The sequence below is a fragment of the Erpetoichthys calabaricus genome, chromosome 6 (genome assembly GCF_900747795.2).
Source record: "Erpetoichthys calabaricus chromosome 6, fErpCal1.3, whole genome shotgun sequence".
Taxonomy (NCBI): domain Eukaryota; kingdom Metazoa; phylum Chordata; class Cladistia; order Polypteriformes; family Polypteridae; genus Erpetoichthys; species Erpetoichthys calabaricus.
In genome coordinates this window covers 29,037,555-29,052,583 of record NC_041399.2, presented here as the reverse complement: position 1 = coordinate 29,052,583, position 15,029 = coordinate 29,037,555, and the positions used below count along the sequence as shown (strand labels likewise).

The 15,029-nt window shown below is 44.0% G+C and overlaps 1 protein-coding gene across 3 annotated transcripts in view; it reads left to right on the top strand.

Annotated features, from left to right (window-relative positions):
- zfhx4 (zinc finger homeobox 4) overlaps positions 1-15,029 on the top strand; it is a 221,842-nt gene that overhangs the window by 203,861 nt on the left and 2,952 nt on the right. For 2 of the 3 annotated variants that reach the window (XM_028803446.2, XM_028803445.2), the window contains 4 exons: positions 4,188-4,327; positions 4,435-4,635; positions 6,503-6,626; positions 8,457-13,775. In XM_028803446.2, the coding sequence (XP_028659279.1) occupies positions 4,188-4,327; positions 4,435-4,635; positions 6,503-6,626; positions 8,457-13,775 (5,784 nt within the window). The remainder of the gene's footprint in view (positions 1-4,187; positions 4,328-4,434; positions 4,636-6,502; positions 6,627-8,456; positions 13,776-15,029) is intronic. The other variant, XM_028803447.2, reaches the window with a different exon arrangement.

Genomic DNA, 15,029 nt, shown 5'->3' with positions numbered 1-15,029 from the left:
TCGGAGAGTTCGGAGGATTATTTGTTTTTCATACAGTTAAGAGTCTTTTTTTTCTACATTATGCCATGTGTATTTATTTCCTCATATAATGCCTTCCATTATTAAAACAGTTCCAAGCCACTTTGCACATGCAGGAACTCCCAACTTTGAGACAGAGGCAGGTCTCGTAATACTGCGCCATACTGCTTATATAGTTTTTCCTTATATAGTGTCTTTCAGTGTCAGCGCTGTTCCATTCCACACACATGGCACAATTTGGCTTGCTGAACGCTTCAGATTTTTCATACAGAGTTATTATTCTACCTTGAGCAATAATACTGCCTTTACATTGTAAGAGATGGCCATGCAGGCGCACAAGTCGGAGGACCAAAGAAAGGTCAGGGTCCCACCCTGGTAGCCCTGTCTAATATAAACACATAAGACAGACAGTCTACATGCAAGCGTAACAATGGCCAGTAGAAGCTGTGTCCTCCGCTGTAGTCAGTATAGCATCTGATGCCACCGTCCGGGAACGGGCCGGCTTTATGTGGTGTGGAGACTAGAAATGGTGGAGTTAATCACGGGCGGTGGGGCTTGGTCAGTCACCCCTCTTGAGTGTTCTTTCTTGGTCTCTGAGGATGAAGAGAAAGATTATGTTAGTGTCTGTGTCCCTCTTGTCCCGGGGTGCTGTTACCTCACTGTGACCTCATTAGAGCCAGAAAGGTTGTCTCCAGATGCACATTTGTTTTCTTATATAGTGCCTTTCAAGTAACTTTACACACAGATATGCACTCCTTATTCAGTTATTGTCATCCTATTTTGGAGTGGAATTTTGCTTGTATAGTGCCTTTCAGCCTGGTTCCAAGCCACTTTAAATATACAACACAATATTCAGTGAGATTTATCTTTTTTGGTGTTGTCGGTGCTATTTATTTCTGCCCAATGCCACATTTTAAGTTTTGCCCTGTATATGCCTGTCATTAGGCATGCAGTCTGAGGCCACTTTACACATTGTTACAATTCAGCCTTTCACTATTTTTTTTTTGTTATCTTTTCCTACTTGATCAAGTTTGCCCCCAGAATACCTCATTATGTGTATGCAAATAATCCAAAATCCAAAAATACCCAAAATCCAAACTATTCCTGTTCTCAGTGGGGCACAGTCAGTCCTTAAACAGACGCAGGTCCTTGTGATATGGGGGTGCACACATGAACACAGAGAGAACATGCAAACTCCACACAAGCATATATCATCTGGAACCACTATACCCAATTTGGATTTGTTTCACTGGGACTGATGCACCCCAGTACATTGAAATGGTACTTCTTTGTGTCTTTTGAAAATGTGACTTGTCTTTATGCATCACATACTCACCTAACCTGACATCAGTGGAATGATTTTGGTAAAAAGCCAGATAGAAAATTTGCATTCATATTAACACAAAGGTGAACGAGCTCTGGTGTAGCCTGCAGATGCCACTTCTGTTACAGTCTCGGCTTCTTCTCTAAGGCCCTTCCTCCACCCCACCAGTCATGCACATGGCAAATTTCAGCAAATTGTAATAATTTTTTTTTTCACCAGCGTACCTGAATTCTGATCAAGGTAAAGACCTGAGTGCCATGAGCAGAATTTAATTTGGGCTGACGTAACAGCTCACAATCCAGCCTGCGCATCTCGCCGGAGAACACTATTGATTAATCTTTCAAGGTAACATAAGGTTATCTAAACAGGGGAGAGCACGTTACTAGATTAATTTGATAAAGCCTGCCTAGATGAGGTATCAAGGCATTTCGGTCATTATAACTGAAACCTACGCTTACAATATGACTGCTGGGCTTTGCCCCACTGCCTTTTTTCTTTTTCCTACATCCGTGTGTTTTGATTCACCACTCCTTTTGTAATGGTGTTGTGGCTCAGGGTTCAAAGGCCTCAGATGTGCTGTACTGGCCATTCTCACTCCACCCAGCTTTAAATTTAAGAGCCATACCTTCCGTGGGAACAGTCATTTTTTTTATTATTATTATTATTATTAAATAAAGATATTGGTATTCAGTGTTCACTTTGAAAGATGCCACATAAATAATAATGACTTGATTTTAACCAGAGAAAATTGTCAGTCTTATCCGAGATGTTCTTTAATGGAAGTTTGTTTCATTGTAATAATAGATAGATAGATAGATAGATAGATAGATAGATAGATAGATAGATAGATAGATAGATAGATAGATAGATAGATAGATAGATAGATAGATAGGTAGGTAGGTAGGTAGGTAGGTAGGTAGGTAGGTAGGTAGGTAGGTAGGTAGGTAGGTAGGTAGGTAGGTAGGTAGGTAGATAGATAGATAGATAGATAGATAGATAGATAGATAGATAGATAGATAGATAGATAGATAGATAGATAGATAGATAGATAGATAGATAGATAGATAGACTTTGTGTGTCCCAAGGGGTAATTAAAACTTTGAAAAGCTCAAGAGAGAGAAAGAAAATATACGATATGAATGCAAGAAGCATTGTGGTGCAGTGCCGGGGTTCAAATTCTGAGTGGGTCCCTAAACTCCGGCCTAATGCCTGTTCATCGTGTATAACTGTGGGGTTATCTGTGGTTGTTCTGGATTTACTGCAGACCCCAAAGATGGAAAAGCTTTAAACTGACCCTGGATTAGTGAAGTTGAGTGTATATATGGATGTACCCTCTGACGGACCGGTGTGGGTTTGGTACCTGCTTTGCACCAATGCTGCTGGAATGGCTTACATCTGATCCATTCAGTTAGTTTACAATGGTTTAGAACATGAATGGATTCAAACTGAGTGCAATGGCAGTACTATGGCACCACTGATGCCACCCAAATTTAATATAACTGTGTTCAGATCACACCCTGGTCACTCTGTGCATGTATTCTATGTATTCTCCTTGTCTACAACTGTTTCTTTTTCTAGATACTCTAGTTATCCTTTTAAATCCCACAAACCTGGCAGATTAACTGACTTGCTCAGTAAATTGAGGAATGGGACCCAGCAATCGAGTGGGTTTACAGTCTGGCATCTCAGCTAGCTTATGCGTACCTTACATTTAAATTAAGAGACTTTCCGAATGGGTCATCAATTACAGAAAAAGCCATGAGTGGGTTTTGAACCCGAAGCTTTGCAACAATAATGTGACATAGCATTCGCAATTAATTGGTGACTGTAAGGCAGCCCAGTCTGACCAAGTGTGCCCTCTAGCACGCCATCTAGCACTCTCTTCTGCATGCCAGGTTAAGTTTAAGCCTTACAGGTTAGGTGATCTGGCTACTCTACATTCACTCTTATTGAGTGAGAACAACCATGTGTGTGGCATATTGCCCTGTTTTGGGCATAGTTGGATCCTGTATTGTACCCGATGCTGCTAGGATGAGCTTGGGCAGCACTCTTTGTGACCCTACAATTAAACAAACAGGCTCAGTAAGTGACGAATGAATATACAGCTAACTGTGTGCGTGTGAACGGCATAGTGCTGCTGCCACCCAACTTTCTCTGGCCAATGCAGTTTCCACACTTGACCCTTGGGCACACAAGTTAGGTTGAACAGTGACTGTAAAACGTGTGCCCGGCAGAGCCTGGCATTGCATGTAGTGTTGGTACTGTACTTAGGTCTCCTTGACCTTAAAAATCATTTCAGTAAATGAACGTATATAGCGCTAGTTGTGTAAGAGGACAGCACGGGGGGCATGGTGATTAGTGGTGCTGCTCACCCAACTTGGGAGCCCAGTGTTCAAATCCCAGCCTGAGCACTGAAGTTTTCACTTCCTCATCACATCTGCATGGGTTTTTCTCCTGCATCACATACACATATAGATGTGGTGCCCTGTGGATGGGTGTACCCTGCAGTGGATTGGCACCCCTTCCAGGTGAACAGTCCTCACATGGTTTCTTGTTGTTCACTATAAAAAGTAGAGAATATCCTGTAAACTGATATGTAATAAAGGTTAGATGGTAACCAATTAACAGCTGGAATCACACAGTGATTGTTGAATGTCATCAGTGTGACACGTCAGCTACCGAGTAGACATGTAGACATTATGATTTGTGAAGTCACTGGTGTGCCGTCACAGTCTTCAAGCCTGTTCCTCAAATGTGTTACCAATGTCCTAAAGCATTATCAGGGTTTTGAACCTCGTCCTCAAGGTCTTCTCATAACATGCTCCAAATCTGTCTGTCCTTGCAGGAATACGTCCAGTAAGCCGAGATTCCCCAGGAAGTGCACCAGCTGGGAAGCGGGCATTAGTGCAGGAGAAAGACAAAGAAAATGATACTGCATCCAAGAGACCGAAATCCGTGGAGGACAACAAACTTGTCAATGACCAGGTAAGTTCACATCTCAGGCGTCCCTCTTGTATTGTGAAAGCACCACACACCCCCACCTCCAGTCACTCATAGGACTCTCCCCCGTTTTTCTTTCTTTTTGCCCTTAGACCTACCAGTGTCCATACTGTAACTACAGCAGTAAAGACGCCAATCGGATCCAGGTGCACGTCATGTCCCAGCATTCTATGCAGCCTGTCATCAGCTGCCCTCTCTGCCAAGATGTCCTCAGCAACAAGATCCATCTCCAGCTTCACCTGACCCACTTGCACAGCGTGTCTCCTGACTGCGTTGAGAAGTTACTCATGACGGTAAGCACACAAACAAAGTAGCGGGGAGCGGGCGCACATGTCTTACTCTTTAAGAGTTGGAGGCATGCGGCTGAATCTCACTCACCACCTGGCCACCTTAACCTCAAACAGTTCCTGGGTCACAGTCACACAGCTCATTATTCTGTCATTTCTATTTCCCTGACACACCATATTATCACTCACTGTACTACAACTGATTGGCTCAAACTCCAGGCAGGCCTCTTTCTTTATTGTATTTGTGTTGTCTTCCAGTATGCAAGGGGGGTTTCTTCACTTGCCATGAATGAGAGTAGGTAAGGGTATGAGTTTGCCCTGAGATAGCTTGGTGGGGTTGATTTCAATGTGGTGCTTATTGACCCCAGGATTTGTGTATCAGACACTGTAAATGAATGAATGCGTTAAAAAAGAGAAATGAAAACGGTCACATGTGCAGTGAATCCAGAAAGTTTTCAGACCCCGTCACTTTGTCACATTTTGTCATGTTGCAGGCTTGTGCTAAAATCATTTACATTTGTTTTTTTCCCATATCAGGTAACACTTAATACCCCAGAATGACAAAGTGAAAACAGGATGTTAGACATTTTGTAAATTTTTTAAAAATAAAAAACTGAAATACCACATCGACACAAGTGCAGACCCTTTCCTTAGTACTTTGGCAGCGATTACAGCCCAGAGTCTTCTTGGGTATGATGTGACAAGCTTTGCCCACCTGAATTTAGGGATTCTCGTCCTTTCCTCTCTGCAGATCCTCTTAAGCTCTGTCACATTGGGTTTAGGCCTTTGGTGGACAGCTATTGTCAGGTCTCCCCAGAGATGTTTTATTGGGTTCATGTCCGGGTTCTGGCTGGGCCACTCAAGGACATTCCCAGAGTTGTCCCTAAGCCACTCCTAAATTGTCTTTGCTTTGTGCTTCAGGTCATTGCCCTGTTGGAGGATAAACCTTTGGCCCAGTCTGAGGTCCACGGTTTTTATTAAGGGTATCTCTGTACTTTGCTTCATTCAGCTTTCCCTTAACTCTGACTAGTCTCCCACTCCCTGCCACTGATAGATCCTACAGCATGACGCTGGCACCACCATGCTTAACTGTTAGAATGGTATTGAACAGGTGAGGAGCAGGGCCTGGTCTCCTGTGGACATGATGCTAAGCTTGGTTTCCTCAGATTTCTCATAGTCAGAGGGTCCTTAATGTGCCTCTTTGCAAACTCCAAGCAGACTTCCCTTTGCCTTTATCTAATGAGAGGCTTATTCCTGGTGACTCAGTCATAAAGCCTAGATGGGTGAACTTTTGCAGCGATGGTTGTCCTGGTGCTCAGCCAAAGTCACAATCGGGTTCTTGGTCACCTCTCTTACCAGGGCCCTTCTGCCATAGTTGCTCAGTTTGGTCAGTGTTGCCAGCTTTCAGAAGAGTCATGGTTGCGCCAAGCTTTTTCCATTTAAGAATTATGGAGTCCACTGTGCTTTGACAGATCGAGTTCTAGGCTTCCTGTTGATCTGATAATGATAACCAACTTTCAAAAATGGGTATTTGTATCACAGAAAAACAGCCATGAAGGATTAGTTTTGTGTTTCTCAATCAACACCTTATTAAAGTGCTTTACTAAGCTGGCCCGGATCATGGCATATGATTTCCAAACCCTTTTAATCAAATTCAGGGTCAAGAAACTGAAGACTGGTCCAGCAGCACTGGACGAATGACAGGAACCAGCCCTGGAATGGGGCATCAGTCCATACAGATCAGGATTTACTTAATAAAAGGACTTTTGTGTCCTTAACGTGACCATTTTGATTAGCGTATGCATGTGCCTTTTTGGGGTGGGGAGAGTAGTGTCATAAAACTTTTAATACATTAATTGATTTTTTTTTAAAGGTTTCTGTACCTGATGTTATGGTGCCGAATAACATGCTGCTGCCAGCAAATACTCAAGATAAACTCCATCTACTGCCCGAAACCACTTCAGCAGTTACCCCGGAGGTGACTGGGAAGGCATCAGGTTAGTCATTTATTTTGAATATATCTTATATTTGATTGATGTAATGTTCTATAGCAATTTTCACTGTGAGCTCAATTACAAAGCACCTTTTTTATTTGTAGTGATGTTATATTATAGAATAACATGTCTCAAATCATCCCAGGTTTGGGTTCAGTTCTCAGGCGCTGTTATGTTCTCCCCTTGTCTGTGTGGTGTTTCTCCACATATTCCAGTTTCACATACAGCCCATAGACATCTGTGACAGGTTGACCGCCGCTTCTGGTTTGGTTTAAGTCATGTGTACCCAACGGCCATCCAGGGTTCATTCCTGCTGTTTGCCCTATGATCCTTCAAGGGGAAAAGTGTGTGTGGAAAATGAAAGGATGGAGGTTTATTTTTATTAGAAAACACCCAAAGCAAAAAGTCAGTTTATCTGAACAGTAAACCTTGTATAATATACCCATGGCTGGTACAGAAAGTATTTAATTGGGTGATACTGACAATTTGTTGTTACGGAGACCCTGGGGATGTGGAGATATGCTTTAGAGAGGAGAGCAATGAAGGTCAGTAGGAACAAGACAGAATTTCCCATTGGGATTAATAAAGTATCTATCTATCTATCTATCTATCTATCTATCTATCTACATGTGTATAAATGAGAGGGAGGTCAGTGGAATGGTGAGGTTGCAGTGAGTAGAGCTGGCGAAGGTGGATGAGTTTAAATACTTGGGGTCAACAGTACAGAGTAACAGGGATTGTGGAAGAGAGTGTGAAAAAGAGGTGGAATGGGTGGAGAAGAGTGTCAGGAGTGATTTGTGACAGACGGGAATCAGCAAGAGTGAAAGGGAAGGTCTACAGGACGGTAGTGAGACCAGCTATGTTAAATGGTTTGCAGATGGTGGCACTGACCAGAAAGCAGGAGACAGAGCTAGAGGTGGCAGAGTTAAAGATACTTAGATTTGCATTGGGTGTGACGAGGATGGACAGGATTAGAAATGAGGACATTAGAGGGTGAGCTCAGGTTGGACGGTTGGGAGACAAAGTCAGAGAGGCGAGATTGCGTTGGTTTGGACATGTGCAGTGGAGAGATGCTGAGTATATTGGGAGAAGGATGTTAAGGATAGAGCTGCCAGGGAAGAGGAAAAGATGAAGGCCTAAGAGAAGGTTTATGGATGTGGTGAGAGAGGACATGAAGGTGATGGGTGTAACAAAGCAAGATGCAGAAGACAGGAACAGATGGAACACGATGATCTGCTGTGGCAACCCCTAACAGGAGCAGCCAAAAGAAGAAGAAGTAGTTAAGCTAGTGACACATTACACTATGTGAGCTTTAGTCATGTCAGACTTGATGACAGGAGTTGCTAATCATGTCATATTACACAACTAGAAACGGCAGGGTTTGTCACATTAGATGACTGTGTGACAACTTTCCAGCACAGTTTCACTTTTCCAAAGTATCGCAAGCGCACCCCTTTTTCTGACAGTCCATAACATGATACCCAACAGAGCTGGTGGCCATGAAAATGCAGCTGCAATCTCTTCCCTTTTTTATATTCTGTCATGGGACGTAAAACACAAGACATAAGACGAACAAGCCTCTCTTTTGTTTGTGAGGTCCAAAACACCCCTTAGCTGCATTATATTCATTGTACTTCTGGGTACCCAGAAAAATAAAAATGATGAATGAAATACAAACCGCATGCAGTGATTGGCTTAGCTAGTGGCTTATCTGAGAGGCAGCAGTGCTTATAATTTCCTCTTATCAAACTGATGATGGAACATTTATGACATTTGTAAAGCCTTTTTAATTTAAGTATCTTTCAATTAACAGCCTATTTTTCTTTTCTACAGGTGAAAATTTCCCAGAGGAGAAGCCAAATATAGCACAAACCAACTCAAAGGTTGAGCTGGACCTTAAGAACGAGGATGTGAAGCCACCAAAGGAAGCTTCAGAAGCACCAGACTGGAAGAAGGGTAGCAGCGAGGACTTGAAAAGCACCGAATCCTTGCACGAGCAGTTGACTGAACTGCAGAAACGGCAGCAGCTCTCGGTCTCTGACAGGCATGTCTATAAATACCGCTGCAACCACTGTAGTCTGGCTTTCAAGACTATGCAGAAGCTTCAGATACATTCCCAGTACCACGCTATCCGGGCTGCAACAATGTGCAGCCTCTGCCAGCGCAGCTTCCGTACATTCCTTGCTCTTAAGAAGCACTTGGAAAATGGCCATCCCGAGCTTACAGAGTCCGAAGTGCAGCAGCTGTGTGGAAGCCTGCCTCTTAATGGAGATCTCTGCACAGAAAGCGAGTACAGAGCTCTGGAAGAAGCACAGGCTATGGAGCAGGAACTGGAAAAAGAGGATGACTTGGACCAGGAAGGAAAAGCAAGCCCTGCAGGCAGCGACAGTAGTTCATTACCGGATGAGCTGGGCTCTGAGCCAAAGCGGACTTTGCCTTTTAGGAAGGGCCCAAATTTTACCATGGAAAAGTTCCTGGATCCTTCACGTCCATACAAATGCACCGTGTGTAAGGAGTCGTTTACTCAAAAGAACATTCTCTTGGTTCACTATAATTCTGTTTCTCATTTACACAAGTTGAAGAAGGTTCTTCAGGAGGCCTCCAGCCCCGTTCCACAGGAGACCAACAACAGCATAGATAACAAACCCTACAAATGCAATATTTGCAATGTTGCTTATAGCCAAAGCTCAACATTGGAAATTCACATGAGGTCTGTGCTGCACCAGACCAAAGCCAGAACTGCTAAATTAGAAAACAGCAGCAGCAGCAGCAGCGTCACAAGTGGAAACAGTGTAATGGCACCAGCCAACAGCCCAGTTTCTGCCAACCAAGGAACTGTGGAATCTGCATCTTTATCATCAATCAGCAGCAAAGATAACAATGTAGATGCCAAAGAAGTCACTAAAAAGCAAACTTCTGATCTACTTTCAGCTCAAGCATCACATCAGCCTCCTCAGTCACCAGCACAACTTTCGATGCAATTGCAGCACGAGCTACAGCACCAGGCAGCTTTCTTTCAGCCCCAGTTTCTTAACCCAGCTTTTTTACCTCATTTCCCAATGACCCCAGAGGCTTTGTTGCAATTCCAACAACCTCAGTTCCTTTTCCCATTCTACATTCCCGGAACAGAGTTTAGCCTCAGTCCCGAGTTAGCTTTGCACTCGGCCACTTTCGGGATGCCTGGAATGACCGGATCATTACTAGAAGACTTGAAGCAGCAGATGCAACAGCAGCACCAGATGGGTCAGCTGCAGCTCCTACAACAGCAGCCTTCTCAGCCTCAAATCCAACAACATCTTCAGAAACCGTCATCTCAGGCTAACAAGCTGGCAAAAGTCGAGCATACAAATGTGGTGACATCTGAAATTTACAGCTCCAAAGACCATGAAGATTCACCGGAGAAAGTAGACAGCAGAATGAAGCCAGACTTTCAAAATGACAGTGAAACTGCAAAAGAAAACAAAGACCCCAAAAGGCAGAAAAATCTTGAACCACTCTTACCTCCTCCTCGGATTGTTTCTGGAGCAAGGGGGAATGCCGCTAAAGCCTTACTAGAAAACTTTGGCTTTGAGTTGGTCATCCAATATAACGAGAATCGTCAGAAAGGCCAGAAAAAAGGAAAAAGTGTTGACGAAGAAATCAGTGACAAATTAGAATGTGGGACGTGCGGAAAACTGTTTTCTAATATGCTCATCTTGAAAAGCCATCAAGAGCACGTCCATGGTCAGTTTTTCCCATATGGTGAGCTGGAAAAGTTTGCCAGGCAGTACAGAGATGCTTACGATAGACTGTATCCCATTACACCATCGTCTCCAGAAACTCCTCCTCCTCCTCCTCCACCACCTCCTCCTGCATCTTCACAGCCGTCATCTGCCGGAGCTGGAAAGGTCCAGACACCAGCATCTGCGCCAGTTCCATTGCAGGCACCACCTCCCCCACCTCCACCTCCACCACCTCCGCCTCCACCACCACCTCCAGCTACCCCAGCCCAGGTCCAGCTGCCTGTTTCGTTAGACCTTCCTCTTTTTCCTCCTCTAATGATGCAGTCAGTACAGCACCCAGCTTTGCCTCCTCAGCTTGCCCTTCAGCTTCCCACAATGGACTCCTTGTCTGCAGACCTTACACAGCTTTGTCAGCAGCAGCTAGCCTTAGATCCAAACTTCCTAAGACATTCTCAATTCAAAAGACCACGCACCAGAATTACAGATGACCAGCTGAAAATTCTACGAGCCTACTTTGACATTAATAATTCTCCCAATGAAGAACAGATACAGGAAATGTCTGAAAAATCTGGTCTCCCACAAAAAGTTATCAAGCATTGGTTTCGCAACACTCTTTTTAAGGAGAGGCAACGAAGCAAAGACTCTCCATACAACTTCAGCATTCCACCCGTCACCACTTTGGAAGATGTTAGGATTGATTCTCAGCTGAGTAGCCTGGAGTACTACAGAACAGATGCAACCATGAATAAGAGGTCATCAAGAACAAGATTTACAGATTACCAGCTTCGGGTCCTTCAAGATTTTTTCGATACAAATGCTTACCCAAAAGACGACGAAATCGAGCAGCTGTCCACAGTTCTAAATCTTCCCACACGGGTGATAGTTGTCTGGTTCCAGAATGCTCGACAGAAGGCACGCAAGAGTTATGAGAACCAGGCGGATGCCAAGGACAATGAGAAAAAAGAGCTAACAAATGAGAGGTACATTCGAACCACTAACATGCAGTACCAGTGTAAAAAATGTAACGTGGTGTTTCCCCGCATTTTTGACTTAATCACTCATCAGAAAAAACTGTGCTACAAAGATGAAGATGATGATGGACAAGACGACAGTCAAACGGAGGATTATATTGATATCAGTGAGCATGTGTTTTCCAAGCATCCACACTTTTCAGGACAGCCAGATTCATCCAAGGCTATCATTGGAACCACCAGCTCCGGTTCTGGCTCCAGCACTCCTTTGATGCCTTCTCCAAAGCCTGAAATTGGGAAAACGTCACCAAAACCTGATTTTCCAATAGACAAACCAAAGCAAGCCGAGAGCGTTCCAAATTCCCAAGGGGTTAAACATATAAACTCCTCTGAATCTCAGCCACCCCAACCAACAACACCTCAACCTCAGCAACCAAAACAACCCCTGCAGCAAATTACTAGACCTCATTCTCAGCCACTGAGTGCGGCCGTCCCCTCCAGCCCACTGCCCATCACCATCGCCTCTTTACAGAATAGTCTACCTCCTCAGATGTTACAGTACCAATGTGACCAATGTAAAATTGCCTTTCCAACTGTAGAACTGTGGCAGGAGCACCAGCACATGCATTTCCTAGCAGCTCAGAATCAGTTTCTTCACTCACAGTTTTTAGAGAGACCAATTGATATGCCGTACATGATCTTTGACCCCAACAACCCCCTAATGACTGGGCAACTCCTAACTGGTGCTCTTTCACAAATGTCATCTCAGACCAGTGCATCCCTGTCCACACCCACTGGTCCAGGTTCAGGTTCAATGAAACGAAAATTGGATGACAAAGAGGATGGCAGTTCTAATGAAAAAGATGGCGGAATCAGCGGTGAAGATCAACACCGTGATAAACGGTTGCGAACCACCATTACGCCAGAGCAGCTTGAGATTCTGTACGAGAAGTACTTGCTGGATTCTAATCCAACAAGGAAAATGCTGGATCATATAGCTCGAGAGGTTGGCTTGAAGAAGAGAGTGGTGCAAGTGTGGTTTCAGAATACTAGAGCTCGAGAGAGAAAAGGACAGTTTCGGGCATTGGGTCCAGCCCAGTCTCACAAAAAGTGTCCATTCTGCCGTGCCCTCTTCAAAGCCAAGTCTGCCCTTGAAAGTCACATCCGTTCACGGCATTGGCATGAGGCAAAGCAAGCGGGATACAGCTTACCCCCAAGCCCCTTAATAACAGCAGATGATGGAGGTGAAAGCCCCCAAAAGTATAGCTTCTTTGAATATCCGATTCTGCCGATTACAAAAATGGAGTCCAATGACTGTGAGCTGCCAGCTGCAACTTCAACACCAAGTAAGCCTTCCGAATTGAGCATGAAAAACTTTCAAAACCTTTCCTCCATTAAGGCAGAGAACAGTGACGATGTTGAAGGCCTAAACATGAATTCTGCAGATATGTCCTATGACCAGAACAAGATGGATTTTGATGAAACGTCATCCATTAATACAGCGATCAGTGATGCAACAACAGTGGATGAAGGAAATAATGAGGTTGAAAGTATAACTGGCAGTACAAGTGAAATGAAAGCCATGTATTCTCCAACAGACCCCAAAACACCAATATCTGTCGACACAAAAACCAACCCAACACCAACCTCTGAGATGTGTGATGAACGTTTTCCCTTCTCTCTAGTTAGTCCATCTTTGAGTTTCTCTGGGAGAGACAGCGACCAGTATTATAGCCTGAAAGATGATGATCAAGATGATAATGATCAAAGTGAAACGTCCAGTTTAGCAGACCCAAGCTCACCAAGCCCCTTTGCATCTAGTAATCCCTTCAAGTCATCAAAGTACAGTGGAGACAGGCCTGGACATAAGCGATTTAGAACTCAAATGAGTAACCTGCAGCTGAAAGTCCTTAAGGCATGTTTCAATGACTACCGGACTCCAACAATGCAAGAGTGTGAAATGCTTGGTAATGAAATAGGGCTGCCAAAAAGAGTTGTCCAGGTCTGGTTTCAGAATGCACGGGCAAAAGAAAAGAAATTCAAAATTAACATCGGAAAGCCATTTGTGATTAGTCAAGGAGGCCCAGATGGTCCCAGGCCAGAATGTAGTTTGTGTGGTGTGAAATATACAGCTCGTCTTTCTATTCGTGACCACATCTTCTCAAAGCAGCACATTGCAAAGGTGCAAGAAACTTTAGGAAACCAGTTGGACAGAGAGAAAGATTATCTTGCTCCCACGACTGTCCGCCAGCTGATGGCTCAACAGGAGCTGGATCGCCTGAAGAAGGCCACCGATGTTCTAGGCTTGACAGCTCAGCAGCAAACAGTGATTGACAGCAATGCACTACACGGTCTTAGTCTGCCAACTGCATATCCAGGGCTTTCGGGTCTTCCACCCGTTCTCCTTCCCGGAGTGAATGGCCCTTCATCTCTTCCTGGTTTTCCACCGAATACACCAGGTGAGTGCAATTAAAACCACATCTTCAAAACAAGAAAAAAAACAGATCATATTCGGTATAATTTGTGGTTTTGTGAAAAAATGGGTCATACCTGATTCAACCCTTGTTTGGATCATGGCCCAGACACAGTCCATTTGGAATTCTTACTATCTACCCCTAGGTTTTGTTCTGGTACTTAAGTGTCCCTCCACATTAGATATATCGGTGTCTCTAAAGTAGCCATGGAAGACTGAGCATGCACTATGATTAGCAGCCTGCTGTGGCATTGAGAAACAAAAGCAAGAAACTGGTGGCAGTACCAGGTAGTGTGACTGAGTGGATATGTATGTGGTGTAGTGATATTGCTGAGATGATGTGTAGCAGAAATGAAAGAGCAGAGGTAGAAATGGCTAAATCAGTGAATGTGTATGTCTAACACATTCGGTTCCTGCCTTGTGTCTAATAGGCTGTAGTGCCCACCTACCTCATATTGGACTATGACAGCAAATTAATGAATCGAAGGCATACACTGCAATATGAGAAAGACTGGGGCCTCTGATAAATGGGTGTCTCGTCCTGCATTAGTTCTTGTCCTGCACCCCATGATGCCAGGACAGACTCTGATGACCAGCCACCTTGCAATAGAAAATGTGGGGCTTAGAAAATGAATGAATGAAATTGGTTCTGTATGAGTAACTATGGATTTTGGTACATTTGCCTAGTGGTGGATGGTCAGTTTATTCAGGGTTAGTTGCATTTGATACTGGCAGGATAGACTCTAGTGCCTTTTAACCGTGTGTTAGACTACAGTATGTGAGTGAATAAAGTGAATGGATGAATAAATGTGTGTGTGTACTGTAGGTGTGCAGGTGTGTCATTCTGCACTGTGTGAATGGGTTTCCCATTAACATAGGAAATTTGACAAATGAGAGGAGACCATTCAGATCGTCAAGCTTGTTTGTTTAGCTCATAGCTAAGTTGTCCCAGTATCACATCCAAGTATTTCTTGAAACTTGTCAAGGTTTCTTCTTCAACTGTGTGTCCTGATAGTCTGTTCAGGAACTCCTTGCGTAAAGAAATGCTTCCTGGCTTCAGTCGTAAATGCACTTCACCTTAATTTCCATTGGTGTCCTCGAGTACGTGATTCACCCAGAAGTTGACGGAGTTCTGCTGGATCCTTTGAGGATTTTGAAGACCTTGATTAGGTCCTCAAGGAGTCTCCTCTGCTTGAGACTAAACAGGTTTAATTCACAGAGTCTCTCATAAATTCTGCAA